Genomic DNA, 20,596 nt, shown 5'->3' with positions numbered 1-20,596 from the left:
TCCATTGGGAGTTCTGTAGCCTCCTAGCCTTGTCTCTGGACACTCTTTACCTGGTGCAAAGCCCCAGTCTGTCACTTACCTTAGAATCACATATTTAAAAAGATTATTGCATTATTATCATAATTATCTTTGAAAATCCCAAGCATGGCATCATCTTACATGAGAGTTGGGGCTTAGAATCAGCTAAATATGTATGTATACCTGCTGAGTGTGTGGGCCAAAGAGTCTAGGAAGGCTATTTCATGCCTCTGAATTTCATTTTGATCATCAATGAACTCATTACTTACAAAACTGATCTCCCAGGGGTGCAGCAAGGCTAAAGTAAAATTGTATGAGGGAAGTACAGTAAAGAAACTACAGACAAAATCAATCACTCCATGCTATGGTTAAGGAGAATGTTGAGAGAGAGGCAGAGACAGAGTCAGAGGCTGAGACTATTCAGAGGCATCTGGAAGATTCTAGAGCAGAAAAAGAAGTAGCTTAAACATTGCTGGCAGACTGGACATGGTCTGGGCTATATGTGAGAAGGGGGCTTGGATATCAGGGCTAGAAAAAAGAAAGTGCAGTGAGAATAGTGGTGGGGGATAAAGGAGAGCAGTGGCTGGAGGGGAGGGAAGGGCCAGGAGACTGGTGTAGAGGCCTTGAAATATATAACAAATGCTTGAGATACTGAGGAAACCCAGATCCCAGGATGTGTTTTGATATGCAGCCATTAGGTATTTGTCAGTAGAGAGCCATGTGTCATCGGATAAAGGAAATAAGTCGTTGGACAGAGTGGAACTGATTTCACAAGTTCCTCAAGAATGCTGGCTTTTATCCAACAACAAATCCTCCTATAGTCCAGGTTCAGCACATTTCTGCCTTTTGAAGCTTGGGGAATTGGAGTTCCTTTTGGACCTACCAGAGGTGATAAATGTAAAGAGCTAAGGCACATAATCAACACAATAATTGGCATCTACTAGTATTAACAGGTTGTTAGGAGGCTTATTAAGTTCCCTCAAAAGGCCCTTGGCTACATATTCATTGGCTGAACTCTTTCAATTAGCCATGTTGCAGATAATAGAGCTGGGTCTTACAGCAATAAAGGGACTAGCTGGAAAAGCCAACAAGTTTTGAACTGCAAACGATAGCAATCCAGAACATCAGCAGGAGACACACAGAGACCTGCCTAGCTCTATCATTTACTGGCTCCAAAAATGCAAGCAAGTTAATTAGAAGTTGAACATTTCTTTAGATGCTTCTCGGCCACTTGGTATACCTCTGTTGAGAATTCTTTATTAATCTCTGTACCCCATTTTTAAAAGGGTTATTTGGTTCTCTGGAGTCTAACTTCTTGAGTTCTTGGTATGTATTAGATCTTAACCCTCTATCCAATATATGTTTGGTAAAGATCTTTTCCCAATCTGTTGGTTGCCATTTTGTCCTGCTAACAGTGTCCGTTGCCTTACAGAAGCTTTGCAATTTTATGAGGTCCCATTTCTCAATTCTTGTTCTTAGAGCATAAGCTATTGATGTTCTGTTCAGGGAATTTTCCCCTGTGCTCATGTGCTCAAAGCTCTTCCCCACTTTCTTTTCTATAAGATTCAGTGTATCTAGTTTTATGTAGAGGTCCTTGATCCACTTGGACTTGAGCTTTGTACAAGGAGATAAGAATGGATCGATTTGCATTCTTCTACATGCTAACTGACAGTTGAGCCCGCACCAATTGTTGAAAATGCTGTCTTTTTTCCACTGGATGGTTTTAGCTCCTTTGTCAAAGATCAAGTAGCTATAGGTGTGTAGGTTCATTTCTGGGTCTTCAATTCTATTCCGTTGATCTACCTGCCTGTCATTGTACCAATACCATGCAGTTTTTATTACAATTGCTTTGTAGTACAGCTTAAGGTCTGGGATGGTGATTCCACCAGAAGTTCTTTTATTGCTGAGAATAGTTTTCGATATCCTAGGTTTTTTGTTATTCCAGATGAATTTGCAAATTGTTCTTTCTAACTCTGTGAAGAACTGAGTTAGAAAGTTGATGGGGATTGCATTGAATCTGTAGATTGCTTTCGGCAAGATGGCCATTTTTACTATATTAATCCTTCCAATCCATGAGCATGGGAGATCTTTCCATCTTCTGAGAACTTCTTCAATTTCTTTCTTCAGGGACTTAAAGTTCTTGTCATACAGATCTTTCACTTCCTTAGAGTCACAACAAGGTATTTTATATTATTTGTGACTATTGTGAAGGTTATTGTTTCTCTAATTTTTTTCTCAACCTGTTTATCCTTTGTGAAGAGAAAGGGCACTGATTTGCTTGAGTTAGTTTTATATCCAGCTACTTTGCTGAAGTTGTTTGTCAGGCTTAGGAGTTCGTTGGTCGAATTTTGGGGGTCACATAAGTATACTATCATATCATCTACAAATAGTGATAATTTGACTTCTTCCTTTCCAATTTGTATCCCTTTGATCTCCTTTTGTTGTCTAAATGTTCTGGCTAGGACTTCAAATACAATATTGAATAGGTAGGGAGAGAGTGAGCAGCCTTGTCTGTTCCCTGATTTTAGGGGGATTGCTTCAAGTTTCTCTCCATTTAAGTTTGATGTTGGCTACTGGTTTGCTGTATATTGCTTTTACTATGTTTAAGTATGGGCCTTGAATTCCTGAACTTTCCAAGACTTTTATCATGAAGGGGTATTGAATTTTTCAAATGCTTTCTCAGCATCTGATGATCATATGGTTTTTTCTTTGAGTTTGTTTATATAGTGGATTACATTGATGGATTTCCATATATTGAACCATCCCTGCATCCCTGGGATGAAGCCTACTTGATAATTGATGGATGACCATTTTGATGTGTTCTTAGATTTAGTTTGCAAGAATTTTATTATTTTTGCATCGATATTCATATGGGAAATTAGTCTGAAGTTCTTTTTCTTTCTTGGGTCTTTGTGTGGTTTAGATATCAGAGTAATTATTCATAGAATGAATTGGGTAGAGTGCCTTCTGTTTCAATTTTGTGGAATAGTTTGAGGAGTATTGGCATTAGGTCTTCTTTGAAGGTTTGATAAAACTCTGCACTAAACATATCTGGTCCTGGACTTTTTTGGTTGGGAGACTATTAATGACTGTTTCTATTTTGTTAGGGGATATGGGATGTTTAGATCATTTATCTGATCTTTCTGATCTTGATTTAACTTTAGTATCTGTCTAGAAAATTTTCCATTTCATCCAGGCTTTCCAGTTTTATTGAGTATAGGCTTCTGTAGTAGGATCTCATGACTTTTTGAATTTCCTCAGTTTCTGTTGTTATGTCTCCCTTTTCATTTCTGATTTTGTTAATTAGGACACTGTCTCTGTGCCCTCTAGGTAGTCTGGCTAAGGGTTTATCTATTTTGTTGATTTTTCTCAAAGAACCAGCTTTTGGTTTGGTTGATTCTTTGTCTAGTTCTTTCTGTTTCTATCTGGTTGATTTCAGCCCTGAGCTTGATTATTTCCTGCAGTCTACTCCTCTTGGGTGAATTTGCTTGTTTTTGGTAAAGAGCTTTCAGATATGCTGTCAAACTGCTAGTCTATGCTCTCTCCAGTTTCTTTTTGGAGGCACTCAGAGCTATGAGTTTTCCTCTTAGGACTGATTTCATTGTGTCCCATAAGTTTGGGTATGTTGTGGCTTCATTTTCATTAAACTCTAAAAATTCTTTGATTTCTTTATTTCTTCCTTGACCAAGTTATCATTGAGTAGAGTATTGTTCAGCTTTCACATGTATAAGGGCTTTCTATTGTTTATATTGTTATTGAGGATCAGCTTTAGTCTGTGGTGATCTGATAGGATACATGGGATTATTTCAATATTCTTGTACCTTTGAGGCCTGTTTTGTGACAGATTATATGGTCAGTTTTGGAGAAGGTACCATGAGGTACTGAGAAGGTATATCCTTTTGTTTTAGGATAAAATGTCCTATAGATATCTGTTAAATCCATTTGTTTCATAACTTCTGTTAGTTTCACTGTGTCTCTGTTTAGTTTCTGCTTCCATGATCTGTCCATTGATGAGAATGGGGTGTTGAAGTCTCCCACTATTATTGTGTGCACTGCAATGTGTGTTTTGTGCTTTAGAAAAGTTTCTTTTTTGGATGTAGATGTCCTTGCATTTGGAGCATAGATGTTCAGAATTGAGAGTTCATCTTGGTAGATTTTACCTTTGATGAGTATAAAGTGTCCCTCCTTATCTTTTTTGATAACTTTAGGTTGAAAGTTGATTTTTTTTTTTTTTTTTTTTTTTTTTTTTTTTGGTGTTTTCGAGACAGGGTTTCTCTGTGTAGTCCTGGCTGTCCTGGAACTCACTCTGTAGACCAGGCTGGCCTTGAACTCAGAAATCCGCCTGCCTCTGCCTCCCAAGTGCTGGGATTAAAGGCGTGCGCCACCACGGCCCGGCTTGAAAGTTGATTTTATTCAATATTAGAATGGCTACTCCAGCCTGTTTCTTGGGACCATTTGCTTGGAAAATTGTTTTCCAGCCTTTTACTCTAAGGCAGTGTCTGTCTTTGTCACTGATGTGGATTTCCTGTATGCAACAAAATGTTGGGGCCTGTTTACATAACCAGTCTCTTAGTCTATGTCTTTTTATTGGAGTATTGAGTCCATTGATATTAAGAGATATTAAGGGAAAGTAATCATTGCTTCCTGTTATTTTTGTTATTGGACTTGGAATTCTGTTTATGTGGCTATCTTCATTTAGTTTTGTTGAAAGATTACTTTCTTGCTTTTTCTAGGATATAGTTTCCCTCCTTCTGTTGGAGTTTTTCATTTATTATCCTTTGAAGGGCTGGATTTGCGTAAAGATATTGTGTAAATTTGGTTTTGTCATGGAATACCTTGGTTTCTCCATCTATGGTAATTGAGAGTTTTGCTGGGTATAATAATCCAGGCTGGCATTTGTGTTCTCTTAGGGTCTGTATGAGATCTACACAAGATCTTCTGGCTTTCATAGTGTCTGATGAGAAGTCTGGTATAATTCTGACAGGTCTGCTTTTATATTTTACTTGACCTTTTTCCCTTACTCCTTTTAATATTCTTTCTCTTATTTGTGCACTTGGTGCTTTGATTATTATGTGATGGAATTTTTTTTCTGGTCCAGTCTATTTGGAGTTCTGTAGGCTTCTTCTTTTTTTTTTTTTTTTTTTTTTTTTTTTTTTTTTTTTTTTTTCTTTTTTTTTCTTTTTTTGTTTTTTTCGAGACAGAGTTTCGCTGTATAGTCCTGGCTGTCCTGGTCCAGGAGCAGATCAGGCTGGCCTTGAACTCAGAGATCTGCCTGCCTCTGCCTCCCAAGTGCTGGGATTAAAGGTATGAGCCACCACCACCAGGCCCTCTGTAGGCTTCTTGTATGTGCATGGGCATCTCTTTCTTTAGGTTAGGGAAGTTTTCTTCTATAATTTTGTTGAAGATATTTATTGGCTCTTTAAATTTGGAATCTTCACTCTCTTCTATATCTATTAGGTTTGGTCTTCTCATTGTGTCCTGGATTTCCTGGATGTTTTGGGTTAGGAGCTTTTTGCTTTTTGCATTTTCTTTGACTGTTTTGTCAATGTTTTCTATGATATCTTCTGCCCCTGAGATTCTCTCTTCTATCTCTTGTATTCTGTTAGTGATGCTTGCATTTATGGCTCCTGACTTCTTTCCTAGGCTTTCTATCTTCAGAGTTGTCTTGCTTTCCTTACTGTTACTACTTCCATTTTTAGAACCTGGGTGGTTTTGTTCAATTCCTTCACCTGTTTGGTTGTGTTTTCCTGTACTTCTTTATGGGATTTTTGTGTTTTCTCTTTAAGGCCTTCTACCTGTTTACCTATATTCTCCTGTAATTCTTTAAGGGAGTCATTTACGTCCTTCTTAATATCCTCTGTCAGCATCAAGAGATACGATTTTAAATCCGAATTTTGCTTTTCTGGTGTGTTGGGGTATCCAGGACTTGCTGTGGTTGGAGTACTGGATTCGGATGATACCCAGTAGTCTTGGTTTCTGTTGGTAAGATTTTTGCATTTGCCTTTAGCCATCTGGTAATCTCTGGTGTTAGATGTTCTTCCTATCTCTGGCTGGAGCTTGTTCCTGCTGTGGGTCTTTAGTAAGCCTGTGTCAGCACTCCTGGGAGATCAGCTCTCCCCTGGCAAGACCCCTGCACAGAGGGCTGCAGAACAGCTCCCCCTCCTGGGTACAGATGGAGGCAGGAAGGACCCTGTCCCAGCTGCTCTGCTGTTTCTGAGCTCCTGGCTAATCCTGCCTTAGACAGTCACTGGAGAGAAAATGGTGACCTGAGTCCTGGGGTCAGAGCACTCCCTGGAGATAAGCTCTTCCCTGGCAGAAAAGGTACACAGAGGGCTGTGCCACCTACACTTTTTTTTAATTTAAATTTTTGTTGTTTCTTGAGATTGTAATTTACTGACAATGTTTATCTCTTGCTTTCTTCCCTCAAAACCCTCCTGTATGTCATTTCTTTTTCTCCTTTAAATTCACGGTCTCTTTATTCATCAATTTTTACTGCATTTATATATGTACTTATATATACATACATAGTCCCAAATATAACTTGTTGAGTCCATACAAGGTTACTTATTTTTCAGAACTGACTGTTTAACACTGGACAACCAATTGGTGTGTACTTCCCTGGGGAGGGCCACTTCTCCAGCTCCTACTCCTGCTCCCAGCTTTTCTCCATTGTCTGTAGTTCTTTGTGTGGATTTGAGGCCTGTGGGCTTCCCCCTCCCCCAGTAGTTTGGCATGTTTGTTGGTGTCCTCCCTTCTCACTCACATTTGGGCAGCCATGTTGATAAGATGTTATAAATGGAGCCTCTGATATTAGGAGATATGATCTAAGAGTAAAGACCCTAATCTTCTGTTTCTTATAACCCACACATCCTCTTCCACAGTATTGTCTGAGGTTGAGGTGCAGGAGTGTTTTGTAGATGTAGCCATTAGGACTGGGTTCAGCAGTTTGATTGGTTGTGGTTTTCTGTAGCAGTCCCAGTCTGTTGCAAAGAGAAGTTTCCTTGATGAAGGACAATACTATACTTACTGTGGATAAAAGGACAAATGTCTATAAATTGTTGTTAAAGTTTATGCTGAGTGTAGGAGGAGGTGGTAATTCCCTAATTGGTTCTTGATTGTGTCGATAAAGAAGGCCTGGAGCCAACTGCAGGATGGAATTTCCAACATCCACATAGTGATTCACAACCATCTATAACTCCAAGTCCTAGGGGAGCCAACACCCGCTTCTGGCATCTGCAAGTAATTCACACATGTCATGCACAGACATGAGGCAAACAATCATATATGTAAAATTTAAAAAGAAATTTTAAAAATCCCCCAAAATATCAGTAACTGAGTGAGTGTTACATGGCATGGCCTCAGTATTTTCTTGTAGTTGTTTCATAGTTTGAAGTGTTATATTTTAAGTATTTAATTCATTTAGATATAATTTTGTATGTAATATGATAGTAATCTAATTTCAGTCTTTTGCATACATTTATCCATTCATGCCAACACTATTTTTTTAAAAGATTGTCCTTTTCCTTATTGTGTGTTCCTGGCACCTTTATTGAGAACTGGTTGGCTGTAATCCATGGATTTATTTCTGGGCTCTTTATTCTGTTCCATTGCTGTATATGTCAGTTTTAAGTGGATTTTGGGGGAGATTTTTCAATCAGACAATTGGGAGAGGCTCATTGGATTGAAAAGGATAAGCTGCATCAGATACGCAGAAAAAGAAGGCATTAGAACCAGGGACAGAGAAGAGGCAAAGCTGAATGACTTTCATGAAAGAAGAGCAGGAAACAAAGAAATGCACAGGAATGCTGTAGCAGAATAGCAATGCCTGCTCTGCAGAAACCCTAGAGCACTCAGGCTTCTCTCTGTGGTGTCTAAAGACAGATACATAACTTGGAGACCATGACAATGGGCCTAACTCTTGTACTGCTATTAATGAAACAGAAAGACACTAAGACTTCCAGAGGCTCAGTAAATGGGTCCCACTGTGGTATTCTGTAGATCTTGTACAGCAATTTCAAATCAGGAAATTATCCCTTAGAGGATGGAATAAAGACCAGAAATTTATACTCTCATAAACAGTAGATGAGGGCATGTGGTTGAACACTAGATATTACAAAGACCAATTATTTCATCAGCCATATTAACATGAGAAAGTGACAGATGATATTGGGATTAGAGTTGGGATTTTTTTCCCCAACTCTCTTCTGCATTATTTGTATGTCATGAAGGAAGTCATTTGCTTTTCTCACTATGGACCTAAGTGTGCTTAGATGAAGAAGTAATGTAGTACACACAGACACAGAGCAACTGGAATGAGACAAAGTGTAAAACCTAGGCTTACTGACTGGGGAAGGGGTGGGTGTTCAAACTCTGTCTATCGTGAGAAACTTGATGACGATAACAGGTATTTTGATTTATTGTTGCTGTCATGTGCTTTAAATTACATAATCCACATTGAGGCATTAGCAGAATACTTGACACATGCAGAGTGCTAAATAAATAAAATATACATGCCTTGTCATCAATAAAAATAAGTGAATGGAGTAAATGGTCCCTAACATGTCAGCAACTCATCTTCCCATTAGCCTGGACATCATATTATTATAGTCTCTTGACTTTACTATCTCCCTTTTAATTCATTTCTAGATTTCACCTGTATGCAAAGCATATAGACTAGAAAAATAAACAAATGCTAAGGTAACCAGTACAGCAATAGAAATGTGTGTGCAGTCATGTAATGCAGGAATGGGTAAATTTGTTTGTAAGGAAAAGAGAGATGCTTTCAGCTCTACACTTCCTGCCAAGATTGCTGGATATTGAATACATGTCTTTGAACCTCATAGGGCCCAGGATGAATGTCATAGAGAAGTTAGACAATCCATCTAGCTTTTATGAGCAGAACGCTGGAACTATAATGCTTCTTATGTCTCATGAATGAATAATATGTCCAGTTGCCTTTTCTAAGCAGCACACTCCAAATGTTGCTCCTATGTCTATGATAAACATCTTACTTAAAGACCCAAAGGGTATCTGTTCATAGTGCTATTATTGTAAGCTGCCACTAGTCATTTGGATAAAATTGATCATCAGATTTGTAGAGTGTGTGCCTTATCTATAGCTTTTCAAAGAAATCTCCCTAAAAGAATCTGTGTCCTAGAAAAACATAGGAAATAATATACTAGCAACAGTATGTGCCAGAGATAAAGGAACTAGAGATCGATAGTGAAAGTTCTCAGGTTTCTGGGTTCATTTCCTTGATCTGATGTTTTCTGGTTGTGTGGTCTTGGGAAAGCTGCTTAATAATGGCTTGCTTCAGTTTCTCCCTCTTTAAAATGGGGGTGATGACTGTATGTGTCACTGCATGTGTTAAAAAGTGTCAAACAAGGTGATTTAAAATCTTGGCTGCTTGCTGGAATGAGATATCCAATAAGCATTATCTATCATCATTATTAAAATAGTAGAAATAAGAAATAACTCCAGCACTGATGAGATAGAGTACCTTACAGTCAAAAGGAATAGAGGGGCATTGAAAGATCAAATGAACAAATAATGAGTGCACATGAGTAGGCATGTCACTGGCCCCATCCCATAAACTCAGACTTGTAATGGCTGTCCCCAAGGCACCTGCCTATGAGATAGGATACAAAATTTGTTTTGTGCTATTGCTTCAACTTCAATTATGATTGTATCATTACTAGCCATAGGAAGAAATGAAGGACTATAGGCATGGGGACCTGGATTTGGAAGATCAATACGCATGATGAGGCTATGACTCCATCACACAAAAGCCTACATACATCAACAGTACATGGAAATTTATCCCACCTCTACTCACTGCCTTGCATCTGTGGTTCTTCCAAATTGTGGTTCTTCCTAAGTGGCCACTGAAATTTGGGAGCAGACTAGAAGAAAATTGGAAATATGAGTGTGGAAGAGCTGATCATACTTCATATTGTTTTATCCGGTGAGGCGGATAGTAAATATCTCAGGCTTTGTGGTCAGATGGTTTATTTCACACCTTCTCAACTCTAATGTCAGAACGCAAAAGCAGGAATAGATTGTCTGTAAATGAATGGGCTTGGCTGCGATTCAATAAAACATTTTTATTGAATGATTTATGAAATAGGTGGTAGACCAGATATGGCTCCTGGGCCATAGCTTGCTGACCTGTAATCTACTCACACCTGACGCAATACCTCAAATTGTCAAAAGAACTAAGGCTAACAATCATATAAAATAAATATGATGTCATGCCAGGGAACATTGATGACTAGAGTTTAGCTGACCCAACAGAGGGGTTTAGGACCGACAGTGAAGGGAGAGAGATTAGCTGATTACCTCTAAATTGAGAAAGCAGCTTTTGTGTAGAAAATGCAAATAATATATAAAAGAGAAATGGGGAATGAGAAATGCTTGCACTTGTCTTAGGAGAATGCTAGTAAGGACTCAGAAACAATACTTTTTACTTTGTTTATCTATCTCATAATTTAAAGTGTGTGTAATAGTAACTGAGATGAATATTCATCCTTGTTTGTCTGTGACAGCCTTGGTGTATTCATGTGCCTGTATAATTATCAACAGTGCCCTGTTTAGAAGATAGTCATCCTTTATCTGAAACGTGTTATATGACCAAAACCACTTTAAAAAATGATTTTAAAATTGGAGCACAAGTAACTATGGGTCTAACTTTACACACAAATTTGAGCAATAATACACATCTATAAATACAGACATGTATCTGCTGTGATCCAATAAAATGTTTTAATTAGATAATTTATGAAAACAGGTGGTAGACCAGATGTGGCCCCTAGGCCATAGTTTGCTGACCTGTAGTCTATTCCTGGATCGGTTGCAATAACTCAAATTGTCAGAAGAACCTAGACTAACACTCATAAATTAAATATGATGTCATGCCAAGGAATGCAACAGGTGTGAAAAGCCAAAATGCCAAAGGTGTGAAAGCCACAGTCCACATAAGGACAAGTCTGAGCTCCAAGTGAGAGCTGTCGTCAAATCCTACCTTATCACCTTGTGCAAGTTTTAGATACTATGTTTACTCTGCCTGCATCTCAGCCACTCAGATGCAATAATGAATAATGAAAATAGTACTTTTTACATATAGATGTTCTTGCACAAAGTAAATATTACATTGTTTTATTTCTATCACTTTATATATAAATGGAATAATTGACTGGATAGGGTCAAAGTCACACTTCATATGTAGGACATTCAGCAACTCAGAGTGACGTCCTTGTCACTGAAGACATTTAAACAAATGAAGCACATTTAGTGGTGATGTTGGAACTAAAGTCTTGCTCCTCCTAGTCTGGTCTATGAAAAAAATCACAGGTTCTATCCTAAACATAATGAATTGTGTAAAAAAAAATCTTCACTGTTAAGAAACCACAATTAGGGCTGGAGAGATGGCTCAGTGGTTAAGAGCACTGACTGCTCTTGCAAAGGTCCTGAGTTCAAATCCCAGCAACCACATGGTGGCTCACAACCATCCTTAACAAGATCAGACTCCGTCTTCTGGAGTGTCTGTACTTACATATAATAAATAAATTAAATCTTAAAAAAAAAGAAACCACAGTTAATATAATCTCTAAAATGAAATTATACATTAATGGATAAGAAGAATAAATCATACAAAACTTTCCCTATACCCTGAGACAATTCAATATTGCAGAATCCATAGCATTTATGCATATAAAACAATGTCATATGGGAAGAACTAGAAATCTCTAGTATACATTGCTCATTTGGGGAAATTAAAAATGACCCCTTCTACCCAAGTTGAAAGGCACTGTACCAAGCCCAGTGCTACCTCCCTTTTATGATCTTAAGTTCTGATCTCGGGGAGGTGCAAATGTGAGCTGTAGAGAATACTTCACTGAAACTGCTTCAAATCTGAAGCATCGTACACACCTTGGACACCGAAGCTGTTTCCTGAGCCTGCCTGCAGTTGTTTTGAGATACTCCTCTCAGTTCTGGGAATTGTCTGGTTGTTCACTACATGCTACAGGTAGAGTTCAGTATAGCATTAACACTGAACAACTCACACACAAATAGATAGCTTAACCTTAGGTTATTTCCCCAAAGTCTGAAGATGTTGGTATAATATAAACAGAATTGGGTGAGCTGGTAGAGTAGCTAGTGAAAATCTAAAAGTAATGGCTCTCTCTCTGGGCCTTCCTGGTGATAGCTGGAATTCTGTGTAGCTCTTTGCAAACCTTTTTATTCTCCCTGACTCAAGCTTTCTCATGCTCCTGCTTGTGTGAATTATACACAGGAGGACTAGGCTGATCGACTGGGATACATCGATCACTTCTTAGATCTCCTTTATGCTTCTATTATTCTGCTACTACTGAGAAACCCACTGTAATTTCCCATTAGAATATCACACAGAAAAAAAATAGAATGCCTTGTTTTGAAAGCATGAAGGCAACAATTAAAAAAAAAACAGATTTATAAAGAAGCATGAGAAAAAAGTATGAAACTTGTAATGCACTAAACCTGAGAGAATGTCATGTTGATAATGATGTTTCACCTATCCCCAGATATTCCAAACATTCCCTCTGTACCAAGCAGTGGGTTTTCACATGATAATGACAATGATGATGACAACGACAGCAATTAAGATATGTTGAAGACTCATACCACATGAATAGGAAAGCCATGGGACCTGTTCTCATGGACGTGTATATGTAGCCGACAGTTGTAACAAATAGTTTCAACTACTATCAGTGCTACTTGAAACTTTAGGTGAAATGGGTGGAGGTGATCTACTCCAAGGGTCAATGAAGGTCTCCTTGTATATGTGACATGCAGGAGTTAACTAGACAAAGAAGGCATAAGAATAAAGAGAGGTCTTCCCAGGGAGTGAGGAGCTATGATAAAGCAAGAAGTAGATGGTTTTGAGTCAAAAAGAAAAGTAAAAGAAAAATGAATAAATTGGAGAAATTACTGAAACATCTAGTGCCTGCGTGCAAAGAACAGTATAAATGAGACAGAATCAAACTTTTGCACAAACTTGGTGGCCACATAGGCACTGGACTTTACTCCAAATGCGTAAAGAACCACTGAAGAGGATTAAAGGAGAGAAGTGTAACCAGATGTGGGTTCTATGATGACCATGAATGGGTTGGCAAGGGACAAATCATGGCTACTTGGACTGGGGAAGTGGATGTGTTTATGAAACGCATCTAAGCTAGTCTGGCTAATACCATACTTTGTATCCTATAGCCTGGTTGTTTGTTAGTACTTGCAGTAATTTTCCATTCTCAAAACCTCAAATCTCCTGCTTTCTCAGATTCACATGAAGTCAACATAAGTGCTAGTGAGAAACAGCAGTAGCTTGCAGGGAAAGGATAAACACCAAAGCCCAGCCTGGATCTGCTGGCTCATAGTTCATAATTCCTAGGCACAAATGGTGCTTCAAAGCAGTCAAGAGAGAAATGCAGGCCCAGAAAGGCAGAGTTGCCTAAAGTCAGTCCATGACCCATGAAGATATTACTGCAGTGAAATGTGGTGAAACACATGCCCAGAAATGATTCTCTTCAAATGTAAGGCAAAAGTCTAGTAGTTAATGATCCTGTGGCTTTTTCACATTAAAGACAGAACTCACTTGGGAAGCCTGAGTAGTAAGCTGGATTGTGGGTACCATTTTATGAAGTAGGAAGACAGAGCTCTCACTTCTCTCTAAGTTCAAAGAATAGATACAACTAGCAATCAATACACTTAAAAATGTTGTTTTTAGTAATGTGGAGATTTTGGGTTTTTATTTATGACTATATGTGTATTTGTGTATGATTCATGTGTATGCAGGCATATGTGTGCCACTGTGTGTGTGTGCACATGCATATGTGCGCACATGCATACAAGCATGCACAAGAGCACTACATGTGTATGCAGAGGTCAGAAGACACATTTGTGAAGCTGGATTGCTTCTTCTGCCTTTACATGGGTTCCGGAAACTAGACTCAGGAATCTGGCTTGAGCAGCCTGCATTTTATCTGCCAATCCATCTTACTGGCCAACCACAAGACATTTTTATTGAGAAACTATGTGAAGGAAACCATTGCAGAAGGCAAAGATTAATTAAAATAAACATGGGTCTGATTAACATAGTTTCTAGTTCTGAGGAAAGGCGGATAGTCTAGATGTTAATCAAATAATTATATCATTAACTTTAGAGCCACAATTGAAATGTGTGCTATGTATGACACATATAAAAGGAGAGTCTGTGGACCTCATAGTATAATGAATAGTGCTGTTAACTATGAAAAGAGATTATAGACTAAGCAGTAAGTTACCAAGTGCAGACTGAAAGGGAAGTAGAAATGTGAACAGGTTGGTGAAAGAAGACAAACTAGAGAATGGTGATCAAATGAACTACCTTAACTAGGAGCTGCAGAGGGTTTGCAGGTGCCAATGTCATGATACGTAACTTGATACATGGATGAATTAAATCAAATCTGCAAGCCAAAGGGAGAAATCTTGTCAGTTAGTAATAATGAAAATGTGCCCGTTATCTTCATCTCAGTCTGAAAGCAAAGGAAATAACATTTACCTTGCCATATGATGTTATTCCAAGGGTTTAAAGCCCTTGGCTCACCACCTGCTGCACAAGTAGTAAATTCTGTGCTGACCTGAGCTAGGGAATTATATGGCATGTATGAGAAATGGGATTCCACAGTGATCACAAGCTGAATGCTTTCACTAGACTCTCTGGGGTCAGACACCAGAAGTCCTTGCAGGCTCTGTGACTTTGGGCAGATGACAAACTTTTTGTCCTTCAGTTTCTTTCTCTGTGAAAAAAAAAGGATAGCAGAAATGCTGAATTCAAAGGTTTCCTGGGAGGGTCAATGGAGAAAATGCATCCGCATGAGAAAACAGCTCAAGCAAATACCTAGGCCAAGTGTTTTGTCTGTGTGAGACGTTGGTTTTGCACAGGTAAACATGTAGATCATTGTTATTTTTCTTCTTATTGCTTTGCATAGAAGAGTGAAACGAGATAAGACCAAAGGCTTCACACAGAGAATCTTGATCCAAGCCTCGAGAGATAAGCAGGTGTTACACAGGGAAAAGGCAGATAAGCCTTTGCTCAAGGCAAAGGCAACAATAGGGCAGCAATTGCTAGTGTGAGGATTGGCCTGGGGTTGCACACTCAGGAGAATAAGGCTGCCAAGCAACACTGAGATAGTGTTGCTTCCTAACTATAAGGTCCTGGATATTGATCCTCCAAGTGCCACGAATGGGTAATCCCAGTCTGGGATGCAAAGACAGGAGGATCTGAAGGGCTTGCTGAACATCCAAACTCATCGAATCAATGAGCTACAGGAACAATGAGAGATGCTGTATTAAAAATGAAGATGGAGAGTGATTAAGGAAGTTACTCAATGTTGAGCTCTAGCCTGCGTGCGCACACATACATGTACATGAACACACAGAGAGAAGAGGATACAGAGACTATGAGTTGCTTCTAATGAATGCTTCATCCACATGTTCAGGGGAGCTGAAAGGCAGGATAGTGTGGCAAATAATACCACCAGCCTTGAAATCAGACAGACCTGGGTTCTAACCCATCCCTATACGGTCTCTCTGAGTGATTTTTATACTACTTACTTCCCTTTACTGAGCTTCAGCACACCAGTCATTTAAAGAAAAAAAGGTACGGTGCTCTTGCCCAAAAGCTCTTGTGAGCACTAAACAGGATAAGGGGAGTGAAGAGTTCTGTTCCATAGTTGGCACAACATAAGCATTCGGTGTTAGCTGTTCTTCCTGTTTATGCCCCATTAATGCTATTTTGTTCAATGCATGGTCTAACTATATTGAACACAAGGATATGCCATACTCAATAACAGAATTATCATAAAGAGCCAGGTGATCAGAGTTCAAATTACAAAGTATGACTTTGAGAGTTGTGCATGTTAGGGGCTCAGTAAACCCTGAATAAATAAATTAAATTTGTGAGAAATGATAGAACTTAATTAAACACATACAAAGGTAATTTTTCTCAAGCACCTTAAATTTTTTCCATTTCTGTGAGAGCATCTGTTTAATTAAATACATCTCACAAGCATAATGTATACATTGTAAAACATTCTATAAGGATATGACACATAGATCATTTAACTGTTGTCATTATTAGACTTTTAGTATGAGTTAAAATTAATTGATCTTTGAACATACCAAATATTCCTAAATTCTGTGAGTTCTTAGTTGGGGGCTATATACCACTTTAAAACCTGATTATTTTCATTAAAAACGGCTCTGTGTTGTCTTCTTCCAAGACAATTGCAAATGCATATCTATGTGAAACACTGTGAAAATTTCTGAAGGTGTAAAAAATCCATAAGTCCCATTCATAGCCTGATCTCCAAGGCTTCAAGTCAATACTAATAATGTAAAATATATCAATGTGAAGCAGAAGATAGAAGATTAAAGGTTACTGGAACAATTGTGGAGAAGAATAATCTCTGAAATGCTTGCTGACCAAAGCATATGTGACTATGTCTATAATATGACCCAATCCCAGCTCTTCCATTTGGCAGAATGTGTGCTTTAGATTCCATATGAGCATATCTCTATACCTTCACTTAGTAAGGCATCATAGATGGTATCCTCATTCTCCTTAGTGACAGATGTCTTGAAGGGCTCCCAGTGCACTGCCCCCTCATTGTAAGCCTTTGCATCCTGGAGACCTAGGACATTACAGCTATCCCCTCCTCCCTCGTTCCTTTGTACGGCACTTGTCTGTTTGAGAAAACATACAGCGTGACTCATCGCTGGGTATTGCAATGACTTGAAGGAGAGGGAACAATTCATAAGAACGCCAAAAGTAAGTTCACCACATTAAACATGGAATACAACAAAGATTAGTAACCTAAAATGAAAGTATTCATAGTACTGGACCAGGTATGCTATCCTTCCAGAGCACTCTTAACTTGGTTTTTGTACAGTTCTAACCACTGAGGTTTGTAATCACAAAGATATATTTTAATGTGTAGTTCTCAGTATGATGCCAATTCTACCTGTCAATTTGGACAGTGCCTAGAGAATTCTACAAGAGAGCCAACAGGATGACTAAAGTAAAGGTGATTCAGTTCACCATGATGAACTGAATTTAATTTCCAAGACCCACATGGTGGAAGGAGATATGTGATTCCTACAGGTTGTCCCCTGACCTCCAAATGCATGTCATGGACTGTACGTCTCCCAACCTCACCCCCTTAGCAAAACAAAACCCACACAAAACAAACAAAAACAAACAACAACAAAATGAGTATGTAAGTGTAGAAACATTCCTGAAAAAAAATAGAAAACCATTCACTTGGTTCTCAATATAAAGCAAAATACCTGTTTTCTACATTCAGTTTGTCATCCACATCTCTTTTCCTTCTGAGGCTAGAATAACCACTGATGTGCACACAAATGCAATAAAGCATATATCTGTGTGTCTGTACCCTTTGTGTGAATGTTAGTACCTCCAGGTGTTTGAAATGTGTTCAGTTGAATTGTGAATCATAATGGGAAATTCAAAGATTTTAAATGAGTACTGGATATTAGAACCATTTCTTTTTCTTCCTGGTAGCTTCATCATCCTTCTCAAGGCTTTCGTTTTGGAACTGTCCGGGAAAGCAGTGCTGAAGACTATGTGCGGCAGAGCTTCCCAGAGATGCACGAGTACATGAGAAGGTACAACGTACCAGCCACCCCTGATGGAGTGCAGTACCTGAAGTGAGTAGCAGCCTCTTGGATCCTAAAAGTTCCCATGAAAGAGAAATCATTTGGATTTTGCTTCCTTTTTCAATATGATGGAGAAAAGTTCCTATTATGTTCACAAATAACACATCCAAGGTCTATGCAAGTATCTTAGTAAAATGCTTGTGCAAGCTTGAGAAGCTGGGTTTTAATTCTTGACATCTGGGTAAGACTCAAGAGACATAAACACACACTTTCAGTGCTATGCAGGTAGAGACAAGAGGATCCCTGGGTCTTGTTGGCCAGCCAGTCTAATTCAATGAACTTCAGATTTAGTGAGAAACTTTATCTCAAAAGACAAGGTAGTGCATTATTGAGGAAAACAGCAGGTGTCAGCTTCTTCTAGCCTACAGAGAGAGAGAGAGAGAGAGAGAGAGAGACAGACAGACAGACAGACAGACAGACAGACAGACAGACAGAGGGCATAGGGAGGGAAGGAGAGGGAGATAGAGGGGAGACATGTAAACATGTACACATAAAGAAATTACTCATATCATGTTAGATCCAAAAGACAATATAGAATGGTGTGCATAAAATTAAATGACCTAGATAGCTAGTTAGCTATAGAGTCTACAATTTGAAATGCCGTTGGTCAAAGAGCCAGTAGGGCCATTAGTGGAGTGGATGTCAAGGGAAGAAAATGTTGGCTTAAGCAACAATGCTGAGATGATTCAACACAGAGGAAATGTGGCCAAAGGATAAAGTGTCCCAAAGCAACCTTTCCCTTCAAAGTGAATCCCTAATCCTGTGGAATGCCTCATTTTGCCACAAGGAAATGGAAATTTATCTCAGAGATTTCCTGCAGGAAAGAAATAAGATCGAAGGCACTCCTATGCCTGCGTCCCTCTCATCAGAATTTATGAGAGGCAATCAAAGGCAATCATGTTGCCATGACAGATTATCAGAGCTTGAAATTCAGTGGAATCAAATGCCAAGCAATGCAGTGATGAGTCTGCTGGTCTGGTCTGCTTGGGAGAAGAAAATGAATGGCTTTGAATGTCTGCAAGAGGAGGACGTGTCCTCCTCTCTCCTACCAGATGGCATCAGAACAAGAATTTGCATCCAACCTGCTAAGCCCTGCCTTAGTTCAACATCAGGAAACTGTTTTTCTATCTTAACCTATTAGAATTTTCTCAGTGAATAGTAAGCCACCTCAACTCCTTTTTCAAAAGAGAGAGAAATAAGGGATTTCGTAAGATGTAAGGGCTTCATGTTCCTTGAAAGATCTAGAAATATCCTCTTCAACCATTTCATCAGTTTTTAACTAGAGCCCGGAGAAGCAGGAAGCTTTATGCTCATAGCTTCCACAAAATTATTTATGAAGTTTAAAATATTTTTACAAAACAACACTCAAGTTGACAAAAACATCAAAATGTTAGAGCCAGCAGGCAGTGGTGGTGCATGCCTTTAATTCCAGCACACAGAGGCAGGCAGATTTCTGAGTTCAAGGCCAGTCTGGTCTACAGAGTGAGTTCCAGGACAGCCAGGACTACACAGAGAAACCATGTCTTGAAATAAACCAAGAAAAAAAATGTGAGCGTACCTCCATGCCACACTTTGGAGCTCCATTGCCTCCCAGACTCTCTTCGTTTCTCTCCCCGGACAGTTGAACAGCTGTGAGAGTGAGGATGGGATGTCAGGCAGACAGCAAGGGCTCTTGGGTAGCTGCAGTGGTTGACAAGCAGGGAGGCAGCATAGCAGGATGAGGTGAAACTTTCCTGAGTCCTCAGAAGCAACCCTGCACTATGAGCTTTCATTTCACCCCGTGGCTCTACATTAGAAGACCTTTATCTGATGCCCAGTGTCACAAAAGTAGGATGTTTCCTAAAGTGACGTGGCTTACAGGTGGCAGAGTCTGTACAAAAACTAAGATTCTAGCTTCATGCTAGTTTAGAAACCATAAAGGAAGAGTAGACTTTGGTGATAGTCTAGCAACACCCGTTTTGCTGTTGTTGTATGGGAGCCAGACAGGAGTACAGAATCTTGAACCCATCCCAAACTCACCATGATTTTACAAACTTCCAAGGTGGCTTATTGATTGTGATATAGAACAGGAGTAAAGCAGAGATTATCACCAGTGTCACCTCATTTCATTCTTGGGCCTGTCACCACTTTTGACCTAGTCACTGTGTATGCTTTTAGGCAACACTCCAAATAACTACCATTCTCAGGCTATCCCACACCCTCAGAATTCTAGAGCTTTGACCTACAACACTCAGAGTCATCCATACAGAATGCTCGTTTCTTTTATTATGTTAGTACATGACTAATTTTGTAGTAGTTAATATATAGTATTAAATGAATGCTCTGTAAGACATATTTCTACAATAGGATAAACTGGAGGATCTGCCAAACTAGAACTACTTGTGGCTAGATCACACCAGTCCACTTCTTCCCCATTTATAGGCTATTGGCATGTGGCTATGGAGCCCTTTCAAGGTGCATTCTGATGCTGTGGCAATAAAATTTTGATTAAGGATACATCTTCAGACTAGAGTTTGATTTTATTATCCAGATTCCATTAAGGTGTCTCATCAACAACCCCTAGGAAATAATTCACACTCCCCAGACCTTATAGGAATTTTCTCTTGCTAGGGGTCTGAGAAGCATTTTCATTTTACTTGATGTTAAACATATCAAAATTAAGTTATTGTAACTTAAGTACTATATTCCTGGAAACATAGATGCATTCTGCATTATGTGACTCACTTCCTGGAAGAATGGGAAAACAATTTAGTGGCAACTGATGCCAAAGAGAGAAGTATTTATTATGTCTACGTGTGTCCTGGGCACTGTTAGTAATTTCTTGCCT

At 39.0% G+C, this 20,596-nt stretch overlaps 1 protein-coding gene across 3 annotated transcripts in view; it reads left to right on the top strand.

The window, feature by feature from the left end:
* Grin3a (glutamate ionotropic receptor NMDA type subunit 3A) overlaps positions 1–20,596 on the top strand; it is a 188,434-nt gene that overhangs the window by 110,186 nt on the left and 57,652 nt on the right. For all 3 annotated transcript variants that reach the window (XM_031377390.1, XM_031377389.1, XM_031377391.1), the window contains exon 4: positions 17,615–17,760. In XM_031377390.1, the coding sequence (XP_031233250.1) occupies positions 17,615–17,760 (146 nt within the window). The remainder of the gene's footprint in view (positions 1–17,614; positions 17,761–20,596) is intronic.

This window comes from Mastomys coucha, unplaced genomic scaffold (assembly GCF_008632895.1).
Source record: "Mastomys coucha isolate ucsf_1 unplaced genomic scaffold, UCSF_Mcou_1 pScaffold18, whole genome shotgun sequence".
Lineage (NCBI taxonomy): Eukaryota > Metazoa > Chordata > Mammalia > Rodentia > Muridae > Mastomys > Mastomys coucha.
This window is presented reverse-complemented; position numbering and strand designations above follow the sequence as displayed.